This window comes from Callithrix jacchus, chromosome X, assembly GCF_049354715.1.
Source record: "Callithrix jacchus isolate 240 chromosome X, calJac240_pri, whole genome shotgun sequence".
NCBI classification, from domain to species: domain Eukaryota; kingdom Metazoa; phylum Chordata; class Mammalia; order Primates; family Cebidae; genus Callithrix; species Callithrix jacchus.
The window spans coordinates 52,640,343-52,663,013 of record NC_133524.1 but is presented as its reverse complement, the minus strand read 5'-3'; the positions used below and the strand labels follow the sequence as shown (position 1 = coordinate 52,663,013).

At 41.9% G+C, this 22,671-nt stretch overlaps 1 protein-coding gene across 1 annotated transcript; it reads left to right on the top strand.

The window, feature by feature from the left end:
• Positions 1–5,541: 5,541 nt before the first annotated feature.
• On the top strand, positions 5,542–16,048 carry LOC118150527 (X antigen family member 1-like). Its single transcript, XM_035288640.3, has 5 exons — positions 5,542–5,622; positions 7,165–7,292; positions 9,885–10,011; positions 12,661–12,786; positions 15,673–16,048. Exons 2-5 carry the CDS (start codon positions 7,200–7,202, stop codon positions 15,693–15,695), a joined length of 369 nt encoding a protein of 122 aa, XP_035144531.1. The 5' UTR covers positions 5,542–5,622; positions 7,165–7,199; the 3' UTR covers positions 15,696–16,048.
• The last annotated feature ends 6,623 nt before the right edge of the window (positions 16,049–22,671 follow it).

Here is a 22,671-nt window from a genome sequence, read left to right as displayed (position 1 = left end):
GGGATCACACGACGACATCTTCAAGTTGTTTCCAGAGTTAATTTCACCGCGATATGTAAAATTACCTGTTAGCCCAAGGGTCCACCTCATTAACAAAATAGCATCAGACTTCAAAGTACCCAAAAGGAATAAACTACATGTGTCCAAAGATGAGATGGTCGGCTTTCCAAGCAGCCTAATGGCATCAGAATGAGATCTATACTTAAGTGGAATTCTTCACAGCTCCACTGAAGAGGACACACGTGGGGGCTCCAAGAAGGTAAGTACGTGACCATCAGAGAGGAACTGGTGTAGTGAGGGTGGAATCCCTAAAGGCCCTCTGAAATGTGGATACACAACTGGCTTTCAGGGAACACTGGAACAAAACAGGCAACTCAGCAGATGCTACCAGGAATGGGGTGAGCAGAGGGGAGTCAAGGCCGCAAATCTAAGCAGAAGACACAAAACCACAAAGAGTTCCTGGCTCTGCAACAGCAGCTGTGGTGGCAACAGGACCATTCTTCTGAGACAGCTGCTGTGGGACTGCTGAGAGCCACACACCCAAAAGCAGCGCATTTAACAACAGATCATAAAACTCTCCACTTCATTCATCTTTTGTTTTAAGATGCCCGATGATGGATACACTCATGTTGCAACATCCCCACCAACACTTGACGACAATCCTATTTAGAATATCCCACCTAAAGCGGGAACAGTCAGGTGTAGGATGAGAATATTGACGGAACAGGAAAGGAGGCGGGTACTTCACGTAGACTATTTCAAACAAGTGGAGAGCCATCCTGCTGTGGTCTCCCTTACTTCCTCATCTTTCCACTTCATAGATGCCACGTGATTTTTCTCCGTTTATTTACAAAGGTGCTGATGAGCCCATGGGTAATTAATCCTGAAGGAATAAATTCTTACAAAGTACACTAACAGAGTCTAATTTCAATGATCACATTCTTAAGGTCTTTTTTCATGGTACCCCACTTTCTACAACTAATTTTCATTTCAATTATTTTTGGTTATAGATCATGTTTGATAACATTTCATTCCTTCTGAATTTGTCGATATCAGTTTTTTGGTCCACAGTATGTTCTATCTTGGTGAACATTCCATGAGCACTAGAGAAGAATGTGCATGCTGCTGTTGGTCTAAGAATATCAATTAGGCCATGTCGTTTTATAGTGTTGTTCAAGCCTTCTGCATTTATATATCCTGATTTATCCTGATTTTTTGGTACACTTTTTTACCAATTGCTGGGAGTAATGTTGAAATCTTCTACCAAATGCACATGTGTTTATTTCTTTTTTGTAGTGTATCAGTTTTCTATCATGCATTTTGAAGGTGCACACATATTCATGGTGCTTCTGTCATCTGTATCGTAGCACTTCTCTTCGATTCTTATGTAATGTCCCACTTTGTCCCTTGTAATAATCTCCACTATAAAGTATGCTTTGTGAGGTGTTAATCTGGTACTTTTTGTTTATGTGATTCATATTTGCAGGATAAATCTTCTTCCATCATTTCCTTACAACTTATTTATTTTTACAGTGCGGTTCTTTTTTTCTAGATATAGATTACTGTTAAACATATTGGAAAAATCAACATCTTCTTGCAACTGTGCCACAACAATAAAAACGCCAAAAAATTAGATGCAGAAGTTAATATAGAACTAAAGTGTTATGCAGAAATCCACAGAATAATTTGCCAGGTTCTTCAAAAGGACCTCAATCAGACTCTTTGACAGCTTTCACAGAACATATCTTGAAACTAAAGTGGTACATTTATATGAAAAATATTATTTTATCCCCCCACTTTCTACACTAGGGGTTTGGATAAAGTTTCATTACACAAAAGTATTCTATTGCTAAAAATTCTTTGAAAAACACCTATGTAGGATGATCTCTCAGAGCTCTCGTGTCTTTGAAATTTGGGTATTCCAATATCCCTCTGTGGATTAAGGAGGAAAAGTAAAGAAAACAATATCATGGGGGAGGAAATGTTGGTCTCCTGCATTTTTCTTTGCTTTTTCTTCCCAAACTAACCAGTCTGTGTTGGTCCTCAGCTGGGCTGTTAATCCAGGGGAGACTTGCCCTTCCAGAGAATACATGGATTCAATGGAGCCCAAGGCAGGTTTTAGTCGCTTAGAAACAAAGGCTAGAATAAATTTTGAAAGGCTGTATGTGGAGATGATTAAAATCTTCTGATTTATGTTATTTGTCACTTAAGTTGCTAAAAGTGCCTTCCCATCAAAAGTTGTTTGGCTAGAAACGGAAACGTTTGTTCAGTCCTACTTTTCTCTTCCTTCCTTCCTTCCTTCCTTCCTTCCTTCCTTCCTTCCTTCCTTCCTTCCTTCCTCCCTCCCTCCCTCCCTCCCTCCCTCGCTTCCTTCCTTCTCTTCATTCCTTCCTTAATTTTTCCTCCTTCCCTCCCTCTCATCCCCCTTCCCTTTCTTCTGTCCTCCCTTCCTCTGCCTCCATCCCTGCCTTCCTTCTTTCCTCCCTCTCTCCCTCACTCCCTTTGTCCTTCTTTCTTTCTCCCTCCCTCACTCCCTTCCTCCCTCTCTCCCTTCCTACTTTCCTCATTTTTATAAAAAGAAATGAATTGATAATTTTTAAGTAGAAAGGTCAGAATAGTTCACATTTTTTTGTGACTTTTCTTTTAACTTTTATTTTAGGTTCGAGGGTGCATGTGCAGGTTTGTAATATAGGTAAACTCATGTCACGGGGCTGTACAGATTATTTTGTCACCCAGGTATTAAGGTCAGTACCAATTACTTATTTTTCCTGATCCTCTCCCTCCTCCCAGCATCCACCCTCTTATAGGCCTTGGTGTGGTGGCCCTCTCTGGGTGTCCGTGTGTACTCATCTGTTAGCTCCCACTTATAAGTGAGTTTATGTGGTATTGGGTTTTCTGTTCCTGCATTAGTTTGCTAAGGATAATGTCTTCAAACTCCTTCCATGTTCCCGCAAAGCACATGATCTCACTCTTTTTATGGCTGCATAGTATTCCACGCTGTATATGTACCACATTTTAAAAAGTTGAGCCGATAACTGATTGACATTTAGGTGGGTTCCGTGACTTTGCTATCGTGAAAAGCGCTGTAATGACCATATGCGTGCACGTGTCTTTTTAATAGAAAGGTTTATGTTGCTTTGTGTACAGTCACAGCAATCGGATTGCTGGGTCAAATGGTAGTTTTGTTCTTAGGTCTGTGAGGAATTGCCACACTCCTGTCCAAAACTGTTGAACTTATTTATATTTATACTCCAACCAACAGGGTGCAAGAGTTGCCTTTTCTACACAAACTCAGCAGCATCTGTTATTTTCGTTCTTGCTTTTTATTTCTTAAAGACTCCGATGATGTTTTCAGAGAGAATCTTTTTCTGTCTGTGAACGTGAATTCCACGTGTGTCTGAGACCTCCCAGGATTCCAGCTCTCTCAATTCCCTGTGTTTGAACTTTATGAATGTGTAACATATTCAGTGATTTCCTTCTTAGCCCTTCTTAAGACTGTCACCTCCACACATGCTCTGCCAGAGGTAATGCGGTTTGTGTGTCTCATGTCTCCTCAGAGGGACTGGTCACCCTTTTGTATCAGTTTCCAAGGCTGCCTGGTTACCTAGGTCGCTCATGATCTAAAAACAAATCAAAGCAAAAGATAAACTTATAGATTATTAGGCTTTTTCTCATCCTCAGGGCTACAGTGACTTTCTCTCGAGGTTTTCTAAGTCTCATCTGGTGGTAGATCTCTCCTTTGTTGCTCTTTTGACTACTGGTACAAAAATACAGCATTCAAATATTTGAAGTAAAACATAATCCAGGGGCTTGAGTACAGCTTGAGCTCTAAATACATCCCATGTGTTGTTTTGCATAGTCATTGAGATAAACACATTTTTTTTCTATTTAAAAGTATTATTTCTAACAACATGTCACAAAAACTACAGGACCTACAAGGAATGAAATATTTACGACCAGACCTGTGAAAGCAAAATTTGGTGACCCTGTATTAATTAAATTCCTACTGTTCTGCTTTACATTATTGCATACATTTTTTTCATCCATTAATTATTTGTGCAGCGTTTGAAAATATGGATGTTACTCCATCCCCTCAAGAAAGCATCTGGCTTTACGATACCATGGTTTCAGTCTGGGAAACTTGTCCTAGGGATCAGGTCAATACACAAACACATATTTGAGGTAGGAGACTGGCAGGACTTGGTTTCTGGTCATAACTGAGCCTAGAGCCTACAATCAGAATCTCTGGGTATTGCTGAAACATACACTGTCTGAAGGACCTACAGGTATATTCAGGCAAATCGGTTACCAGTCCAGAGATTTATATGTGAAGTAACACAACCTAAAAAAAAAAAAAAAAGAAAAGAAAAAGAGGAAACAGGTGTGAATGTATTTAGTCTGCAGAAAATGTATTCGATTACATCCATTGGAAGCATGGCAGAAAACCCAGAACCAGAGAACAAAGTGATTAATAAAAGCATTTATAAAACTGGCCAAGGATCACTTGAACCCGGGATATTGAGACCAGCATAGGCAAGGTAGTGAGACCACTACGTAAACAATAAATAAAGCAATTACCCAGATGTGGTGTCTGCACCTGTAGTAGCAGGGACTGCGGAGGCTACATTGGGAGGATTGTTTGAGCCAGGAGATAGAGGCTTCAGTGAGGTATGGTCATGCCACTGCCCTCCAGCCTGAGTGAGAGACTGACACCCTGTCTGAAAGAAAAAAACAGGATTTATAAATGAAGACATGAAAATAATTTCTTTCTTCCACAAAAGGTCTTTCTGAGACACATCCTCCACTAAGGACTGTCTGTTCCCAACGTTTCTGAATACAAGACAAAGGGAAACAATAGCTCTCAAGTCTCTTCTACTACAAATGTCTTGTGGATGTGGGTCTGGGAGCAGCGGAACACCCTACCCTGACCTGCAAAGTCCCTGGCTCAATTTGCATGTCCCTTTCTGTTCACATTCCTTGCTGCCCATGCACCTTGCTGTGTGCCTTCTGTCCCTGCACAGCTGTGAAAGGAGATGTCATGACTTCCTTCTTTCTTGCTGACTACGACGTAGCCATTATGTCTACAGATTAGTCCTATCAGAAGTTGAACTGTGAGTGAGTGTAAGGGGGAGTGGGAGGGCTTCCTGTGGGTCCATGGCCTCTGAGGTCATCATCTTTCTGCTAAAAGTCAGTGATACCGCCATGGCCTTGCCGTTGTGGGGTCCCAGGCATGGTAAGAAGGAGGGCCACAGATAGGAGGAGGGTCAGGTTAACATGGAGTGAGTTTTGAAGGGTGACATTATATCAAGTATTTGAGTCCTGGAGGCAAAGAAACAAAGCAAACCAAAAAAAACCTCACACACAGAGAGGAGGGATTCCAAAGTCATTAGAGAGGACCTGGGAAGGAGCACAGGACAGAGTGAGGCAGGACAAGGAGGGGGCACCATAGCCCTTAAGGCAAGAGGGGACCTCACTGCGCATGCTCCTGGGACTCCCGACTCAGTGCGCATGCTCACTGAGCGTCTTCCCATAGGCCCCTTTGCCCATTTGGTGAAGACCGCGTAAGACTGCAGCTCCGGTCCCTGAGGTGTGGATTCTTTCTCTCTTACTGCGACGCAGCTGGTAGGTCCACAAACTGATCCAACTGAGAGTTGAAGTGTGAGTGAGAGTGAGGAGGAGCCAGCAGGCTTCGGGAGGAGGGTCGAGCAGGGTGGTTGGTGACTCCGAATGAGAAGGGCCTCAAAGTCGTCGTCCTTCTGTTGCGGCGCCATGGCCATGGGCTTGTGTTGTCTTGTCTGGGCCGTAACTAAGGAGGAAGGAGGGCCGAGGAGTGGAGGGGTTCAGGTGAAGCTGGGGTGCTGTTGGGGTGCTGCTGGAGGTATCTGAATCCCGGAAGCTCCTGGAACCGTCACAGAAGATTCTAGACTTCTCAGAGGTGACCGGGGAGGGTGAGTGGTATGGAACGGACCTGGAGATGGGTAATGCTGGGGCTAGTGACTGCAGCCCCGAGGTCTGTAGAGTGCCTGGCGTAGGTATGCTGTGTGGCAGCTTGTCAACTCCGCTGTGGAGATTCTAGTGGGTGGGACTCTGAGTTCCTGAAAATGTGATTTTTGTGGGGAAGTAGGCCTAGAAAATGAGTGTGTGACAAAATTCGTGGTCACTGCAGGTTTTTTTTTTTTTTTTGAGACGGAGTCTCGCTCTGTGGCCAGGCTGGAGTGCAGTGGCGCGATCTCGGCTCACTGCAACCTCCGCCTCCCGGGTTCAAGCAATTCTCCTGCCTCAGCCTCCCCAGTGGCTGGGATTTCAGTCACACGCCCGGTCACTGCAGTTTTAATTCTCTAACTCTGATTTCCTACTTGTTTCCCTGAGGAAGTGTCCAGTTGTGAAACCAACCTCGTGGGAAACACCCTGTGTCTTTTGCCAGGAGCCTTAAGACGTTACTCATCTAGCTGGACCAACTTCAGTGACTTTGCACGCATTGGATTTGAAAGTCACACACACTTGGACTTTCAGAGTGTTTCTAAATTTTTTTAAAAAATGACCAGGTTAACATTTGACCATGAAATTTGTCAAATACAGTTGTCCTGTCATGTGCATTTTCCCATTGACACTGTTCTGCTTGCAGAGTGAAATATGTGTTGGTGAGGAAGATCAACATATAGGCCTATACTCAGAAGAAGTCCACAGCCACCTGATCTCACTGTACCTCTACTTGTGAATGTCTTAACCTTTGGTGTTTTTCTTAGCAGGAAGTGATTTTTCTGATCTGTTGTTAGATTAGTACAGATACACTGATAATGGTCTTTCATGCTGATAAAAAATGATCATGGCATGTCATGAAGGAAAGACTAGTCCAGAGGATTATATTTGAGTTTTGTATGGATGGATGATCTTGTGTTCCCAGATTTTGTCCATAACTTCTTCCTCATGCTTATTCATAACAGGTTACACACATTCATCCCAACATAGATTAAAACAGCTTCCAAAGTCCTTGAGGATAACTGCCTTGGTGTAACCTCTCTGAGGAAAGAATAACATTATGAAGAACAAGTATATGGGGTAGTGTTGGAGAAATGTCTGTAGATGTACTTATAATAAGCAATATCTATGTATTCTGTATATTTATATTATTGACATGTTTTAGTAACAAAACTTTTTTATCAGCACACACAGAGACACCAAATCCCAGAAGCCCAGTAATGGAGACCCCCAAGAAGAGGAACCACCAACGGAAAGTTGGTATCCTACGCCTGATCAGGAGAGATAAAACGATCAGGATTTCCCTTCCCAAGGTGCTGTGAAGGGAAAGAAAGAATGTCTATGGGGCAGGAGACAGTGGATGTGTGCCTCATGCCTTATGCCATGAGCAGTAACAGGAGGAAATAAAACATTAGGAAAAGATAGCAAACATTTGCTCAAAGTTGGCTGGAAAGGGGAGATTATTAGTTTGCAGCTTCGTGCAGTTTCTGGATATAATGAATCTTCTCTTTTTCTTCAAGGTGGATTTTGTATGCTTGAAAATAGAGTTCTTTTTTTTATTGCATTTTAGGTTTCAGGGTACATGTGCAGAACATGCAAGATAGTTATCGCTTAAAATCATTTAAAATGGTGTATAAGAATGTACATTATTTCACTAGTTTAATTTGATCTCCTTGGAATGTCACCGTATGATCTTCTCAGCCATAGTATCCACAGTGTTGTGAGTACCCTTTAATAGCCCGTGGAGTGCCAAGTCACCCAACGTTGTAACACTGTGAATGTGTCCCATTTGCAAAGGGATGTTAGCCTAATTTTACAAATAAGAAAATGGAGGCTCAGAGATTGAGGCTTACACAGAACACTTGACTCATGGAGAAGGAATTCATATTTTGTTGAAAGGTTTCTTCTGTTCTTCCTACAATCCATGCTGTAATAATTGAAAGTGAGTGGTTTGCTTAAGATGCATAATACTTTATTGTGTCTGTGCTGTCAGTACTTCAGTATTGGCTTAGGGCAAAACAGTTCAGTGAAGCAGGATAGTATGAGTAAAGTACACTGACACACAGATATTATGCTTTGCCAGTTCAGCTGAGGGACCCTGGCCGCCTACAGGCACCCTGGAGTGTGCTGTAAAGAGATAGCAGCCACCGGCCCCTACCAGGGAGAGAGACTTGCATTTAGTTAGTAAAGTTTAATTGACAAAGACTTGAGTCAACACCAATCTCTTGAGTGAAGAGATTAAAGGACAGATTTGGACGCACAAACCAAACACCATCAGAGGGTAAAATCCCTGGTTGACCTCTCCTGAGAGGGCCATCCGGCTCGAAGGTTAGTTTTAAGACCACATGGGCAAACAAGTTAGTTAACTCCCGCACATACCCTAGCTATTTGCTTTACTTATTAACCAACTGTGAAGGGGATTTAGGCTGCCTTCAGCCAAGAAGTATAGAAAAAACCCTTAGGCCTTCCAAAAGGGAATGAGACTATGTTCTATTACTTTCTCTAATATTTTTTTCCATAATTCCCACAATAGTAACTCTAGAAAAGAGCTCAATGAATGACAGCCACTGTTTCCTTTGATCCGTCCTTTGACAGTATGTTTGATAAAAGTTGGATAATTCAAGACACTGGCATACAAGGACTTATATTAGCATGATTTTCAAGGGGGTTCCCACAGTTGTTTAAATACTTTTATATTTAGAAGATAAGATTATCCTGAACCGGAAAATGTATCCTCAACAGATAGCATTTTCAAGCTAAACATTGACAGAATTTGGGCCATCGATCATTTTAGCAATTCACCGTTAAGATGTTTCCCGATAGGACTGTCAACAATGCCCATGAATTTCTTTGCACTCAAGTTTCCGTACTCTCACTGCAAGACAGTGGTTTTGCTTGTATTTCTGGTACATTTTTGTGAATGAGATTCATTTATATAGACTTACATATATGGTTCTTGGACCTAAGCATAGCATAAAGTTAATTATTAAGTATCCAAATAATTCCAGGTTACCTCAACAATGGATGGGTCTCACAAGTGTAAGATTTGTCTAGGCACACCAATACATTGATCTAATTCTTTGGAAAATTACATCTCATTTACGACTAAAATGGTATTCACGTGGCTGACTTTCAGATTTCATAGTTGATACACGCTGTTCATAATACACAATGGTAAAGTACGGGAAATTTAGGTGTAGCGTGATTTACATTTAGATTGTTATTTAAAATAAGGCATTAGACCAGGAGCGGTTGCTCATGAATGTAATCCAAAAATTTTGGGAGGCTGAGTGGGGCAAATCCCTTGATCCCAGGAGTCCAGCAACAGCCTGGACAACACTGAGAAGTCCTGTCTTGAATCAACCAACCAACCGACCAACCAACCAAACAAACATACATTAGCCTTGGCAGTGGGGGACACCTGTAGGCTCAGCTACCTGGGACGCTGAGACAGGAGGTTCTGTTTAGCCTGAGACGTTGGGCTCACAGTGGGCCTTGATTGTGCCACAGCACTCCAGCCTGGATGACAGTGAGTCCCTGACTGAAAAAACAATTAAAATAAAATCAGGTATTATAAAACAGAAAGAAAAAGGTGTAACAGCTTTGCACGACATTCATTACAATGCTAACCGACAGAGTTATTTTTTCTTTTCATTTTTTTCTTGTTGTGAAACAGAATCTCATCTGTCAGCCAGCCTAGATTGCTATGGCATGATCTTGGCTCACTGCAACCTCCACCTCTTGGGTTCAAGTGACCTTGGCCTCCCAAAGTGACGAGATTACAGGCATGAGCCGCCATGCCCAGCCTATGCTTTGTTTCATAATGCTATGGAAAACAATATTATCATTTCCTTATTTGTATTTCATGTTGGACTGCTTAAATCGATAACCTTTGTGTTTTGAAGTGCGTGAAATGGAAGGTGATCTGCAAGGGCTGTGGCAGTCAAACACCTGGGATGAATCTGAGGTTTGGTCCTGGCATCAAGTTGAAGATTCTATCAAAAGCAGAACCCTGTGAAATGCCAGACACAGGTATGTTATTCATCAAGATGCAAGGTTATGTGCTTTCTCATTTACAAAATATTATACTTTTGATAATAGAGGCATAACATTGCTGTCATTTTAAAAACACACTTCGAATGCAAACTTACTTTGAAACGTCTTTCAGACCCAAAGGCCAGATTGCAAGACTTAAACACTGTCAGATACAGAAACAAACTGGGTCAAAGCCATATTCAATCATCAAATGTGACTACATTTTCTTAGTTTGTGTATAACCAACAGCTAATAATTTTCAGATACTTTTCTAATTTCTGCTTTTAACAAATGCATAACGCATTTGCAATACCAGTTTGTGTGAGATACGCTGAGCCCTGAAGCAGATTCTAACACCAGCTCTAATATAACTTGTGAGACCCTGGATGAATCGTATCAATTCCACACACATCCTTGGTCTTATTGAAAAGAGTGAATGCACATCAGCTAGATTAAAATCCATTTCAGTGCTGATTTCTGCATGCTCTGGTTCTGTTAGACACATGACAAAGATATTCTGATTTTCATGATTTGTTTATCATAACAAGCAACTTCAGTCCAATTCTAGTATGTGACTTGAGATTTCATGGCCCTTAGGGGCCATGGAAAATGAGCGGGCACTCTGCTTGATGTTTGTTTTCCTGTATGGAGCCCTGTACGAGTGATCTTGAATTTTGTCAAATTCTGAATTCTCAGACTCTTAAAGAATAATTGCACTTTAAAGGCATCCCACAGTGAAGTCTTGAATGACTGAATAAGAAAATGGCAAGAGATCCTCAGGTTTCTGTGGCCAATGAAGTAGACAGAATGCATGTAGGTCAGTGATGCTCAAGGTGGCTGTAAGATGCTTCTGCTAAGCACGCTCCCTGCCCTCCTGTCAGTCTTCATGAGCTACTGCGTGTAACTAGATTGAAGACTCATCCAGTAGAGTCACCTCTAACCACACCATAGGTTACATATTGGAGGTTTCTGCCTTGAGACATTAGATGATAGGGTTTAAAGTTCAACAACAGTAATGTGCGAGTTCCTGAATAGTTGACATAAGTCTGTTTTACACATATTTCCCAAATGGGAGACTGTTAATTAAGATACCTGTTGAAGTTAAAGGAAACACTCTATGTTTAAAGGAGAAAATACCTAAATGTTTTTACGGTACTCTGCTGAACCATTCCATTAGACTATTTACATTAAAAGGCAGTTCTCAGACAATTTCCCAGAGCCTATTGAACAAGCCTCAGTCGTAGTCTTGGGAGATCATAGCTTTAAATGCAAAATAAAATGCACATTACATGATCAAGAAAATAATACTACGAAATAATAATGAAAGAGCCACAGAGTAAACTTAAGATTATACGAAAGAGGTAGTGAATAAAAGACAGGTATGAATCATTAGTAAAAGGAAAAGTAATTCAAATGTAATAAATTTAAAAGATTGGTCTTTTGAAAAAGTAGCTATGAATAGAGTATTCAATAGTTCTATATAATCTTGAAGAAAATGGAAAAAGCAAAACATGGAATATGAAGAAGACAGAGTGATCTAATGAAGGGCATTATTGAAAGTGAATGCAATCTTGAATTCACCAGAGTGTGGATGAAATGGTTGATAAGCTAGGAAGGCGTACATCATTTAATATATTTCTGTAATACCTGATTAAGCATCACAAAGCCTCTGGAAGAAACTGTGAAATTTGCCAGGTGTCCCTCAAAAACATTTACTTTTAGAAACAAATTTTGGCTTTTTCAGATATCTCACTCTTGTTTCCCATTTGCATATCCCTCCATTTGGTCGTGCGTGACACAGTTCACAATGCTATCACATATAGATGACAAAACTGATAGTGATAGCTTACGAGTAATGTGACCATGTATGTAATTATACAAACGGGAATACTTTCACGTGTAAAAAGAAGCATTATTCATGTTGACAGCATGGTAGAAAACTTAGTACAAATGGTGCCCATACCTTAAAAAGTACAGAAGGGTAAACTCTCCCAGATAAATATATTTGCCTTTCTGCACAGTAGAGTAAAACTAAGGCAATACTGGCCCTTCTATTCACTTCATATCTGCAGTTCCTAAGGTGATATTAACCATTTTCTTTGGAGATAGTTTTCAGATTATTTCCAGGAGCCCATTTGGCATCCAGACCATAGTTTCAAGCCAGAACATTAAAAAAAACATTTGCAAAATATTGTACATGTCTTTGTACGTTTCCTTTTTTGTTTCTTAGGTTTTTTTGTGTGGTGCTGATATTTTGAGTAGAGGTATGCCCGGTGTTTGCTTTCTACTTTAAACCCCTTTTTAGTGGGTTCACCTCACTTAATGTGTTCAGTGGTACCAGCTCTATCACAGAGTAATGTGTTCAATGCAATCCGTGGGGCAGTCCTCAGATTTCCTAGGTAGCTGTGTGTTTATAATATACAATGTTAAACTATGGGAAATGTAGGTGTGGTGTGATTTGTCTCAGATTGTCATTTAAGATAAGATATAATACAGGAAAGCAAAGGTGGGACATCTTTGCATCACATTTATTACCACAGTAGCCTACAGGCTTTTATGGCATAACGCTGAGGAAAAGAATATGATCATTTCTTTCTTTATCATTCTTGTTTGGCTGCTCTAGTCTATATCCTTTGAATTTTTTAGTGCCTGACCTGGAAGCTGATCTCCAGGAGCTGTCTGAGTCAGAGACTGGGGATGAATATGAAGATGGTCCTGTGGTCCAGGGAAACGGTATGCCAAAATCAGAGCAGTTTAAAATGCCAGAAGGAGGTATGTTATCCATTAAGATTCAAACTTACATGCTGTCTGTATTACACAGTACTACACTTTTGATAACAGAAAGAGAGAACATTACTGTCCCTTGAAAAACAGAGTTCAAATACAGACTTTCTCTGGAAGGTAGTTCAGACCCCAGAAGCCTGACTGCAAAACGGAAACATCATCAGCTACAGCAGAAATTGGGTCAAAGTCATATTGAATCATCAAATAGAAAAGTATTTTCTTCTGAGTATAACCAACAGCTAACAGTTTTCAGAATATTTTCTAAGCTCTGCTTTTCTCAAATGCATAATACATTTGTAATATCACCTTGTATGAAATATGCTGACCCTGAAGGAGATTCTAGTACCAGCTCTGGACAAATCACATAAATCCTACACCCGTTTTTACTTTTATTGAAAGTACTGAATGCACATCAGGTAGATTAAAATCCACTTCATTGCTGGTTTCTGTATGCTCTGATTCTCTTGGAGAGAACACAAAGATATTCTGATGTTCATGATTTGTTTATCATAACAGTCAGCTTCAGTCCAATTTTAATATCCAAGTTGAGATTTCATTGCTCCTAAGATAATGAGCAGAAACTCTGCTTGATGTTGTTTACCTGCATGGAGACCTTCATGAGTTTTCTTGGATTTTGTCAAATCCTGAATTCTCTCAGGCTCTTAAACAATGATTGCATTGTTTTTCACATGGAGTCTCAGTCTGTCACCCAGGGTGGAATGCAGTGGTCCAATATTTGTTCACTGTGACCTCCACCTCCCGAGTTCAAGCGGTTCTCCTGCCTTAGCCTCCTGTGTAGCTGGGAATACAGGTGTGTGCTACCACGGCCGACTAATTTCTGTATATTTAGTGGAGACGGGGTTTCACCATGTTGGCCAGATTGGCATCAAACTCCTGATCTCAAGTGATCCACCCGCCTTGGCCTCCCAAAGTGCTGGGATTATAGGCGTGAGCCACTTCCCTTGCAGGACCCAATGATTGCATTTTAAAGTCTTCTTGCAGTGAAGCCTGGAATGACTGAATAATGAAATGGAAGAGACAGTCACGTTTTGTGGCCCATGAAGTAAGGATCATGCATGTAAATCAGTGATGTTCAAGCTGGTTGTGAGATGCCTGTGCTAGGCATGCTCGCTGCCCTCCTGTCAGTCTTCATGAGCTATTGTGTTGTGTGTAATTAGATCGAAGACACATATGGTAACCTCGAACCGTATCAGAGGTAATATATTACAGATTTCTGCCTTGAGTCTTCAAATGATACGATTTAAACTTCAAAGACTATGATGTACTAAGTCCTGAGAAGTCAACATAGGTATCTTTACACATCTTTTCCAAATTGCTGACTTAATTAGAAGAACTTCTGAATTTAAAGGGAGCACTGCATGTTTAGGGGAGAAGTTACCTAAACGTTTGTATTCCACACTGCTGAACAACTCCATTAGACTATTTGCATTAAAAGATTGGTTTCAGACAATTTCCGGGAGCCCACTGGACAAGCCTCAGTTGGATTCTTAGGACAGTCATAGCATTAATTATATGTCTTATTAAAATAGATAGCAAATTACATGATACAACAGCATAATATTAAGAAAGAAAAAATAATAAATGAGTCACAGAATAAACTTAAGGGAAAAGGAAACAGACAATAAATGAAAGGTTTGAACCATTAACAAAAGGAAAACTAATCTGAAAGTCATAAATTTAATAGATATTTTTTAGAAATAGCTAGGAAGAGAGCATCCAGTAGATTAAACAATCTTGAAGAAAATGGAAAAGGCACAACATGGAATATGAACAAGACACAGGTGTTGAATGTAGGGCGTCATTGAAAGGGAATACATTCTTGAACACTAATATTTTCAGAGTGTGTGGATGAAATGGTTGATATGCTAGGAACACATACATTATTTAATATATTCATGTAATGCCCGAATTTCTGAGCATCGCAAAGACTGTGGAAGAGCTTGTGAAATTTGCCAGTTGTCCCTCAAAAGCAGTTACTTTCAGAAGGAAATATTTAGCTTTTCCAGACGCCTAACTCTTCTTTTTTGTTTCGGTCTCCATTACTGTTCTTTCCACACTGGTTATGATAACTCATTCACATTTTAATATCAGTCACAATAGTGATACCTTAAAACTTGTATGATCATTTTATTAATTATACAAACTGGAATACTTTTCGGTGACAAGTGTGTCATTATTCATATTGACATGAGGACTATAGGTGAAAACCGGTTGCAAATGGTTAGTGTACATTAAAAAAGAACAAAAAAGGGGAAACTGGTTCAAGGCAATATTATGCACTTCTGCACCATAGAGAAAAAACAAACACGATACTGTCCTTTCTGTTCACTTCACTTATTTATTTCCTAATGTGACATGAACTGTTTTCTCAAAAGATAGTTTTCAGACTATTTGCAGGAGCCTATTGGACATCCAGACCATAGTTTCAAGCCAAAACCTTAAATTATACATTTCTTCTGAAGGAGTTCTTTCAGAAATTCCTTCTGTTTCTTATGTTTTCTTTGTGTTCTGGTTGTATTCTGAGTATAATTCCACACAATGTTTGCTATCTACTTTAAGCCCCTTTTAATAGGTTCACTTGATTTAATGTGCTCTGACTTGAACTGTCTTTTGGTTTCATTCTAGCACTAAAAGCAGGGTGTGTTTTAAAACTGTTTCTAATTTATCTGCTTGGAAGTGCATCTTCAAGCTCTCTATGGAGGTCTAGTCGAATGTTAGCCGTAGGGTGACTCTTAGGCTTCTGGTTTTAGTCCATTCTATAAAACTAAAACTTTGGTGTCCGTTGCATACCTTTAATTTCATCTGAATACAGTTAAGCTAGTAATGTTCCCTCCTGTTGTGTTTCTGTTGTAGGGGAGGGGAAACCACAGGACTAAACGAAGACAAGCTGAAAGAATGCAAACTGAATTCATCCGAGATATTTTACTTTAAAAAAATCTCCATAAATCTTTCCAGTTTTCGTCAAAGAAGTATTGCACATCTTTTGTTCATTTATTCTCATATATTAGACACTATTGGAATTTTTGGCCAGATGCAGTGGCTCACGCCTGTAGTCCAAGCTTATTGGGATGTGGAGGCAGGAGGATGGTTTACGCCTGGGAGATTGAGATGTGCCTGGGCGACATGGAAAAACCCCCTCTCAACGAAAATAAATGAATGAATGCATGCATGTTATGCATGTATGTATGTAGGTGTAGTTCCAGCTACTCTAGTAGTTGAGGTGGGAGGATTCCTTGAGCCTAGGGAGTCGAGGATGCAGGTAGTCAGGTTCCCATTACCGCAACTCCAGCCTGGGTGGATGAGACTTTGTCTGAATAAAAAAATAGTATCATTTTTACAACTTTGCATTCTGATTGAGCTGGTATACACATGTGTGATATTGTGAAATAAATACTTGGTCCTGGAACCTGCTTACCATCACACAACTCCTACAATTTTTAGTATGTTTGCATAGTGATGTCTTTTTGTATGCTAGTGAGTTGACAGATGGCTGTGACCTCCTAGGTAGCTCTAGGATGGGGGGTTAGAGGATTGGGACTTTCATTCCCATCCTCAAACTTCAGAACAGGTAGAGGGGCTGGGGTTAAGTTGATTTCTAATGGCAGGCGAACAGGTTAACCAATCACACCTGTAGAATGAAAACCTCCATCAAAACCCCCAAAAACAGGGTTCCGAGAGCTTCTGCCTAGCCAAACACCTGGAGGATAACATGCCCATAGAGGCCATGGAAGCGCCCATGCCTCTTCCTTCATTCCTTCCGCTATGTATGTCTTTATCTGCATCCTTTGTTAAGATAACGCCATTTGCCACAAAATATGTGAGATTATCTAGGTTATAGACCTGGATGAAGGAACTAGGGCTTAGGTAGAAGAAAGGGGAAAGCAACCAGGGAAACTTGCTGAAGCAAAATTACTTGGATCCTACCTACGCTGTCTCCTTACAGGCTATGGCATGACACAGCCATGGGATTCCATCGTGCCTCTCACACACTGGCTTTGAGACGATGGGCAAGACACTTACATCCTGTCAGACTGTTTCCCCGTTTCTAAAGTAGAAATTAGAGTATTTACACTACTTGCCGTGAATAATAAATGAAATAACATAGGAAGCAGGCATTACATTGCAGATAAATTTACGAGTCATGTTTCCTTAATCTCTTTAACATTTCAAATATTTTCATTGAATATTTTTACAACTATATCTCTAGTATGTCGTAACTGCTTTGGAATTTCAAGTAGGAATATCCAGCTACCTTTTTAAATGCCTTTGACTTCAGAAACTTATTTGATTCAAATATGTAAATTAAATAGTAGTGTAGCTGGTGTCAGACAGGGCATGGATTCTGAAGTTGATTTGTAAGTAACCGAGCTGTGACAAGGCCAACCCTATGTCAGCAGTATGTACCAAAAGTTGTTTGGTGTGTGTGATGCTATGAATAATAAGTATATTCCGGCAAGGCGACACCACACAACTCAGTATCATAGTGTGTCAAGGGCTCACGCAGTCCCTGAGCAACCCTGTGGTAGCTAACATGGCCACAAGGATGGCCAGGGCAGTTGTTATTTGGGCTTGTCTTATATTCTTAAATTCGGCGGGTAGGAAGAGTGAGCCCAAATGGAACGAGGTGGTTGACTACTTGCAGACACAGCAAAGGCAAGATCAGCATTGTGTCAGCACAGTGTCTTAGTCCCATAGGACCACAGTGAATCGGAGATACTCAGTGATAGTACAGATGGTGGGTTTCTCCGTCCGTGAGGAGTCTGCAGTCTCACCCTAAGGCCCATTTTGAAACCACACTGAATCCTGAACCCAAGATCACACCTGACAGAGCTGGGACTATGGGACAGGAGGGGTGACCCAGCTTCTAAGCATCCCACACAGAACACCCAGTAATGCCATCCATGCTTGTGAAGAGGAGGAACCCATGTCAATGACTATTCTGAAATGACGGCCTTCTGACAGTTTTCCTAAACCAAAGGTGCAAATCACTTGTTTGGACTGGACAAGGATCCCTAGAGGGAAAGGTCCCTCAGTAGGAGGCCACACTGGGATCATTGGCCAGCTCCTGCCTGACGACCGTATGTCCTGCTGGGGGTGCCCTAACAAGGGTAAAGTCTTCGTGTCCAGGGGCATCACCTGTGCCCTCTGGGACTGTTCTTACACAAACATCCTAACTATACCGCTATGCCTCATCCCTGGAAGGCATCCACATCAGCTTCAGCTTCCTAACCAGACTTGTGCTGCGTGTGAAATGGTCACTTGGGCAGGACAAAAATAGACAACAAAGAATCTTAGGAAGTCGCCTATCTTTGTTGGATAGGCCTTCATCATTAATAAAATTTGTATAAAATGGCTATGTTGAGATAGCTGATGTGTCAACTTTGGTAGGTGACAACACATGAGAAATGTTCACTAGACCAGGGTAAATGTCTCCGTGAAGGGTTTTCTTTCCGTGTGAACTAGCACTGAAATCAGCAGACTTTGGGTAAACATAATTACCCTCCCCAATGTGGGTGGGCCTCATCCCATCCCTTGAAGGCCTTCAGAGAAGAAGACTGGGGTCCTCCTCAAGATGAAGAAGTTCTTCCTGTACACTGCCCTTGAATTTCAGCTCTCATGTCACCTGTTTCCTGGGTCTCCAGCCTGACATCCTGCTCTCTGAGATGTTGACTTGCTAGTCACAACACTTCCATGATCTAGGACTTCAAACTCAATCTATCACTCTCTCTCTCTCCACACACACACACACACACACACACACACACACACACACACACACACAGTGGATCCCTAACCAGTAGACTACTTATATCTGGGACCTTAAAGTGCATAACTGAGATCAGTATTGCCGGTTGTTCTCACTCTGCTGCACAGCTCGTGATGCAGAGGATTGTGGCATTCCCCTCACATCCACTGACATCCATGTTGCTCATCACTGTAACTCAGGGTTTTGCCATCGAACAATGTAGAGACCACTACAGTTCCACAAGTGTTCCCTGCCCTCCTTCTGTATGTGAGGTTTTCTGTTCCAACCCGAGGACACAGAGATCCACTGGGTATTTTTTCCAAACTTCCAGGAAGGACCTGGGAGCCTGATGAGGGAGATACATCTGTAACAGCAATAATAACTATGGGCACAGCCAGTGTGTTCACCAACTTATGAGAGATCACATTACCAACACCTCCCACTTAAGTTTCCCCGTCAACTAACAGCTTATCCTGGAAGTGAGCACATTTGTGGATCACTTGGATTCCCCTTATTCTGTTTTCCCCAGGAATTCACAGATACAAAGCAAACTGATGGTGGAATGTTGTGATGGAGGGGAATCCACGAATGGAATGCCCTGAATTGGTGTGATTTCCAAAGTAGTCAATAAGGCTTTATAATTTCCCAGATGAAGCAACATACGGGCCTCCCTCCGTTTACAGGGAGTGACATGTATAGAAACTCCAGTTTATTGAAGACTCTGGAAAAAGACATTTGCCTGCCTATAGCACTCAGTCCCCAAATGGAAGTAGCTCCTGCTACTTGCATTCCATCAATGTAGAAATTTCCAAAACACCCCAAAGTGGGCGAAGATATTATGGCCATAAACCACAGTTTAGGATTGAAGAGAAGTATCCTCAAACTTCTTATTTACATCAAAAGAATAAGAATGTTGCAGTTGGTACAGAGGAAATAGCAGGGTGGCATGGAGAAGGACACAGTGTTCCCCAGGAGGGCTTGCAGGCACCTTCCTCCTCTGTCCGGCTTTCTGTGATAAGAAAGTGGTTCAGGGATTGGCGAGGTGGCTCCTGCCTCTAATCCCAGCACATTGAGAGTTCGAGGTGTGAGTATTGCTTGAACCCAGAGTTTCAGATCAGCCTGGGAAACATAAGGACACCCCACCTCTAAAAGAAAATTGGCCAGGGGTGGTGGAGCCTGCATGTTGTCCCAGGTACTTGCGAGGCTGAGATGGACGGATCCCTTCAGCCTGGGAGGTCAGGGCTGCAGTCAGCCATGATTTCTCCACTGTACTCCAGGCTGAGCAACAGACCCCGTCTGAAACAGCAACAACAGCGAGTGCTTTGGGGCCAGCTGGGGTGTGCGGTAAAGCTTATTCCAGAAAAGATGCTGTTTCTGGGTGAGTTGGATTCCCCTCATTGTTTCCCCCAGGCATGCAGAGCTACAGCGAAAACTGATACTGGAATGTTGTGTCAGAGTGGGATCCAAGAATGGGATGGGCTGCAGTCATGTGATTTTCCAAAGCAGTCAACAAATCTTTCATGACTTCCCAGATGAAGCAACATTCCAGCCTCCCTCGGTTTATAGAGAAGTGACATGTGTGGAAAATCCAGTTTATTAAAGACTGGAAAAAGATGTTTGCCTCCCTGTAACAGTCCCCAAATGCCAGTAGCTCCTACCAATCATTCCAGCAAACACTACTGCACTTGGGAAAGCCCAAAATATCCCAAAGTAGGTTATGACATTGTCGTGATAAACCACGAGTTTAGGATGGAAAAGAAGTATCCTCGAACTTCTTATTTACCTTAAAAGAATAGGAATATTGCGTTCGCTACAAAGGAAATAACGTGGCACCAAGGAGGAGGACACAATGTTTCCCGGGAGCAGTTACAGGCACCTTCCTCCTCTGTCTTGTTCTCCTTTCTGTGATAAAAAAAAAAAGTGGTTCAGGGATAGGCATGGGGGCTTAAGCCAGCCTGGGATACATAGGGAGATCCCGTCTCAACAAAAAATTTTAAAAACAACCGTGCATGGTGGAGCATGCCTGTACTCTCAGCTACTTGGGAGTCTGAGATGGAAGCATTGCTCCAGCTTGGGAGTGAGCCACAAATTGTCCGCTGCTCTCCAGGCCGAGCAACAGAGTGAGACCCCATCCCAAATAAAACAAAAATAAAAGAAAGTCTTTCAGAGCCAGCTCGGGTGTGTGGTGAAGCTTCATTTCAAAGGCCAGTCACTGCCATGGGACATTGATGGTCAGGATGTTTCTATGGTACTCATGGCTCTGAGATCCTGGGACTGGTGCCTTTCTCAGCGAAGACAGCCCTCTCCAGGATAGGACACAGGAGGAAGGGGCCAGGCTAGGTCCTCAGGCTACCAGGGACAGCTGTCTGCTGTGGGATCACCGACGCCATCAGAAGAAGGGCAGCTGAAAGGAGGAGACAGGAGATCACCTTCGTAGGCAAGGGGCAGGTGTCTGTCAGTGAAGGCAAGACATTGGCTCTATGTCCCGGCATTGCTCTAAGCTCCTGTGGAAGGACATGATGGTGTCAGGAAGAATCCAGGGCTTGTGGGAGGAGCAGAATAGCTGGTATCACCTCTCATCCTGTGTGTTCAATGGTCTCTGAGAGGAGCCCATGCTATTTTGGGATCTAAAAGGTTATTTTCTGACATTCCCTCCATTCACCACCCATGAAGAGAAGGGACTTGAGATACATTGACGCCTTCAGGGAGAAAGGCCAGATGGAGTTGTGAGGCCTTCTCAAAAGTCCCTCTGCCCTACACTTACGGTGAGTCTCACACTAGTTCGTCATTACCTGTGTTCTTGTGTGGTCTGATATCACTCTTGTCAACCTCATGTCTGTCCTGGGAAGAGTGGGTATACTGCAGACAGTCCTGCTACCTAAGGGATTCAATAAGGCTTCTGAAAGTTCCGTGGGCTGGCCAGTAAGTTCCCAGATCCTAGGGCACCATTCTTCCCATGCTACATGAGATTCACAGGGTGTGAATCGTGGAATCTTCACTTTTAAAGGATCCTGGGTTCCAACTTTCATGGAAACATGTCTGAGAACTAGTAGAGGAGGGGAATAGTCTCCTTTCCCTGCTACACAGTTTCTTTCTCCTTTGTGAAGCTGTAGAAGGGACAGGTTTGGTGTGTTCTGTGATGTACGGACCCAAGACCTTCAGGTGAGGAGACTGACACTGACATGCTGCCTGTTATAATAATGATGCACTCAGGGCACCGTCTCCAAACAATACCCAGGCCAATCCTTTCAAGTCTTCATCTCTTAAATATTACTGAAGAAATCAAGTGTCTCTTGCCTGTGCAGTCTCATGCTGCAAAATTCCAAATATTTTGCAATAGCATTTGGCTCTTACCCTTGATTACACAATTATGCAGCACAGTAGAGTTTTTCATGATGCCTCTGACCTGTGGCTCCACCACCCACTGCTGGGCGACACTGAGAAAGTTACTTGACATCTCTGTGACGCCCTTCTCCATTAGTCCCATGGAAATACTGCTAGCAAATTCATCTACTTCTTGGGGCAGTTTAGAGCACTGACTGTGTGAAGACATGCACAGTTGTCAGGACAGTCCCTGGCATATGGTCAGTTTCGAATCAATTCCAGCTGTTACCGTTTTGCCGTTAATATTGTTACTGCTCCCACATTTCCCTGGAGCACATTGTAGAGATACAATGTCACGACTACCTTTGACCCATTGGATGATCTTTGGATTCTCACTTCATTTCTTCAGGGACTCAAGGACTGAGTGTGTGGGGCAGGTGGAGGACTTATTTTATTAGCATAATGAATATTCAGCTCTCCTTACAGGGTATTGTGGAGCCTAAATGTAATGCTGGTGTTTCATCATCGTGAGCTGGTATGAAAAATTTGAACGGAAATTTCTCTAGGAAATCAGAACTCTGATGACCTCTTCATGTGATTTGTATAATGCTTGGAAAAGTAACTAATGACTGGATAAGGATAGAACATAAGTATATAACAATTTAAAAGTTTATGAATTTTCTGTTTCATAATTTCTGCTTTTTGTACCTATCTGCCTTTGTTGACACGATGACATGGATTCTCCTACATTGCCTTCTAGAGGTGTCATAACATTAGCCTTT

Bases quoted from the DNA above. Each gene is read 5' to 3' on its own strand.
- LOC118150527 (XM_035288640.3), top strand. From the start codon at position 7,200: ATGGAGACCCCCAAGAAGAGGAACCACCAACGGAAAGTTGGTATCCTA. The intron at 10,012-12,660 runs GTATGTTATTCA...TGAATTTTTTAG, and splicing joins CTGTGAAATGCCAGACACAG to TGCCTGACCTGGAAGCTGAT. The intron at 12,787-15,672 runs GTATGTTATCCA...TTTCTGTTGTAG, and splicing joins GTTTAAAATGCCAGAAGGAG to GGGAGGGGAAACCACAGGAC.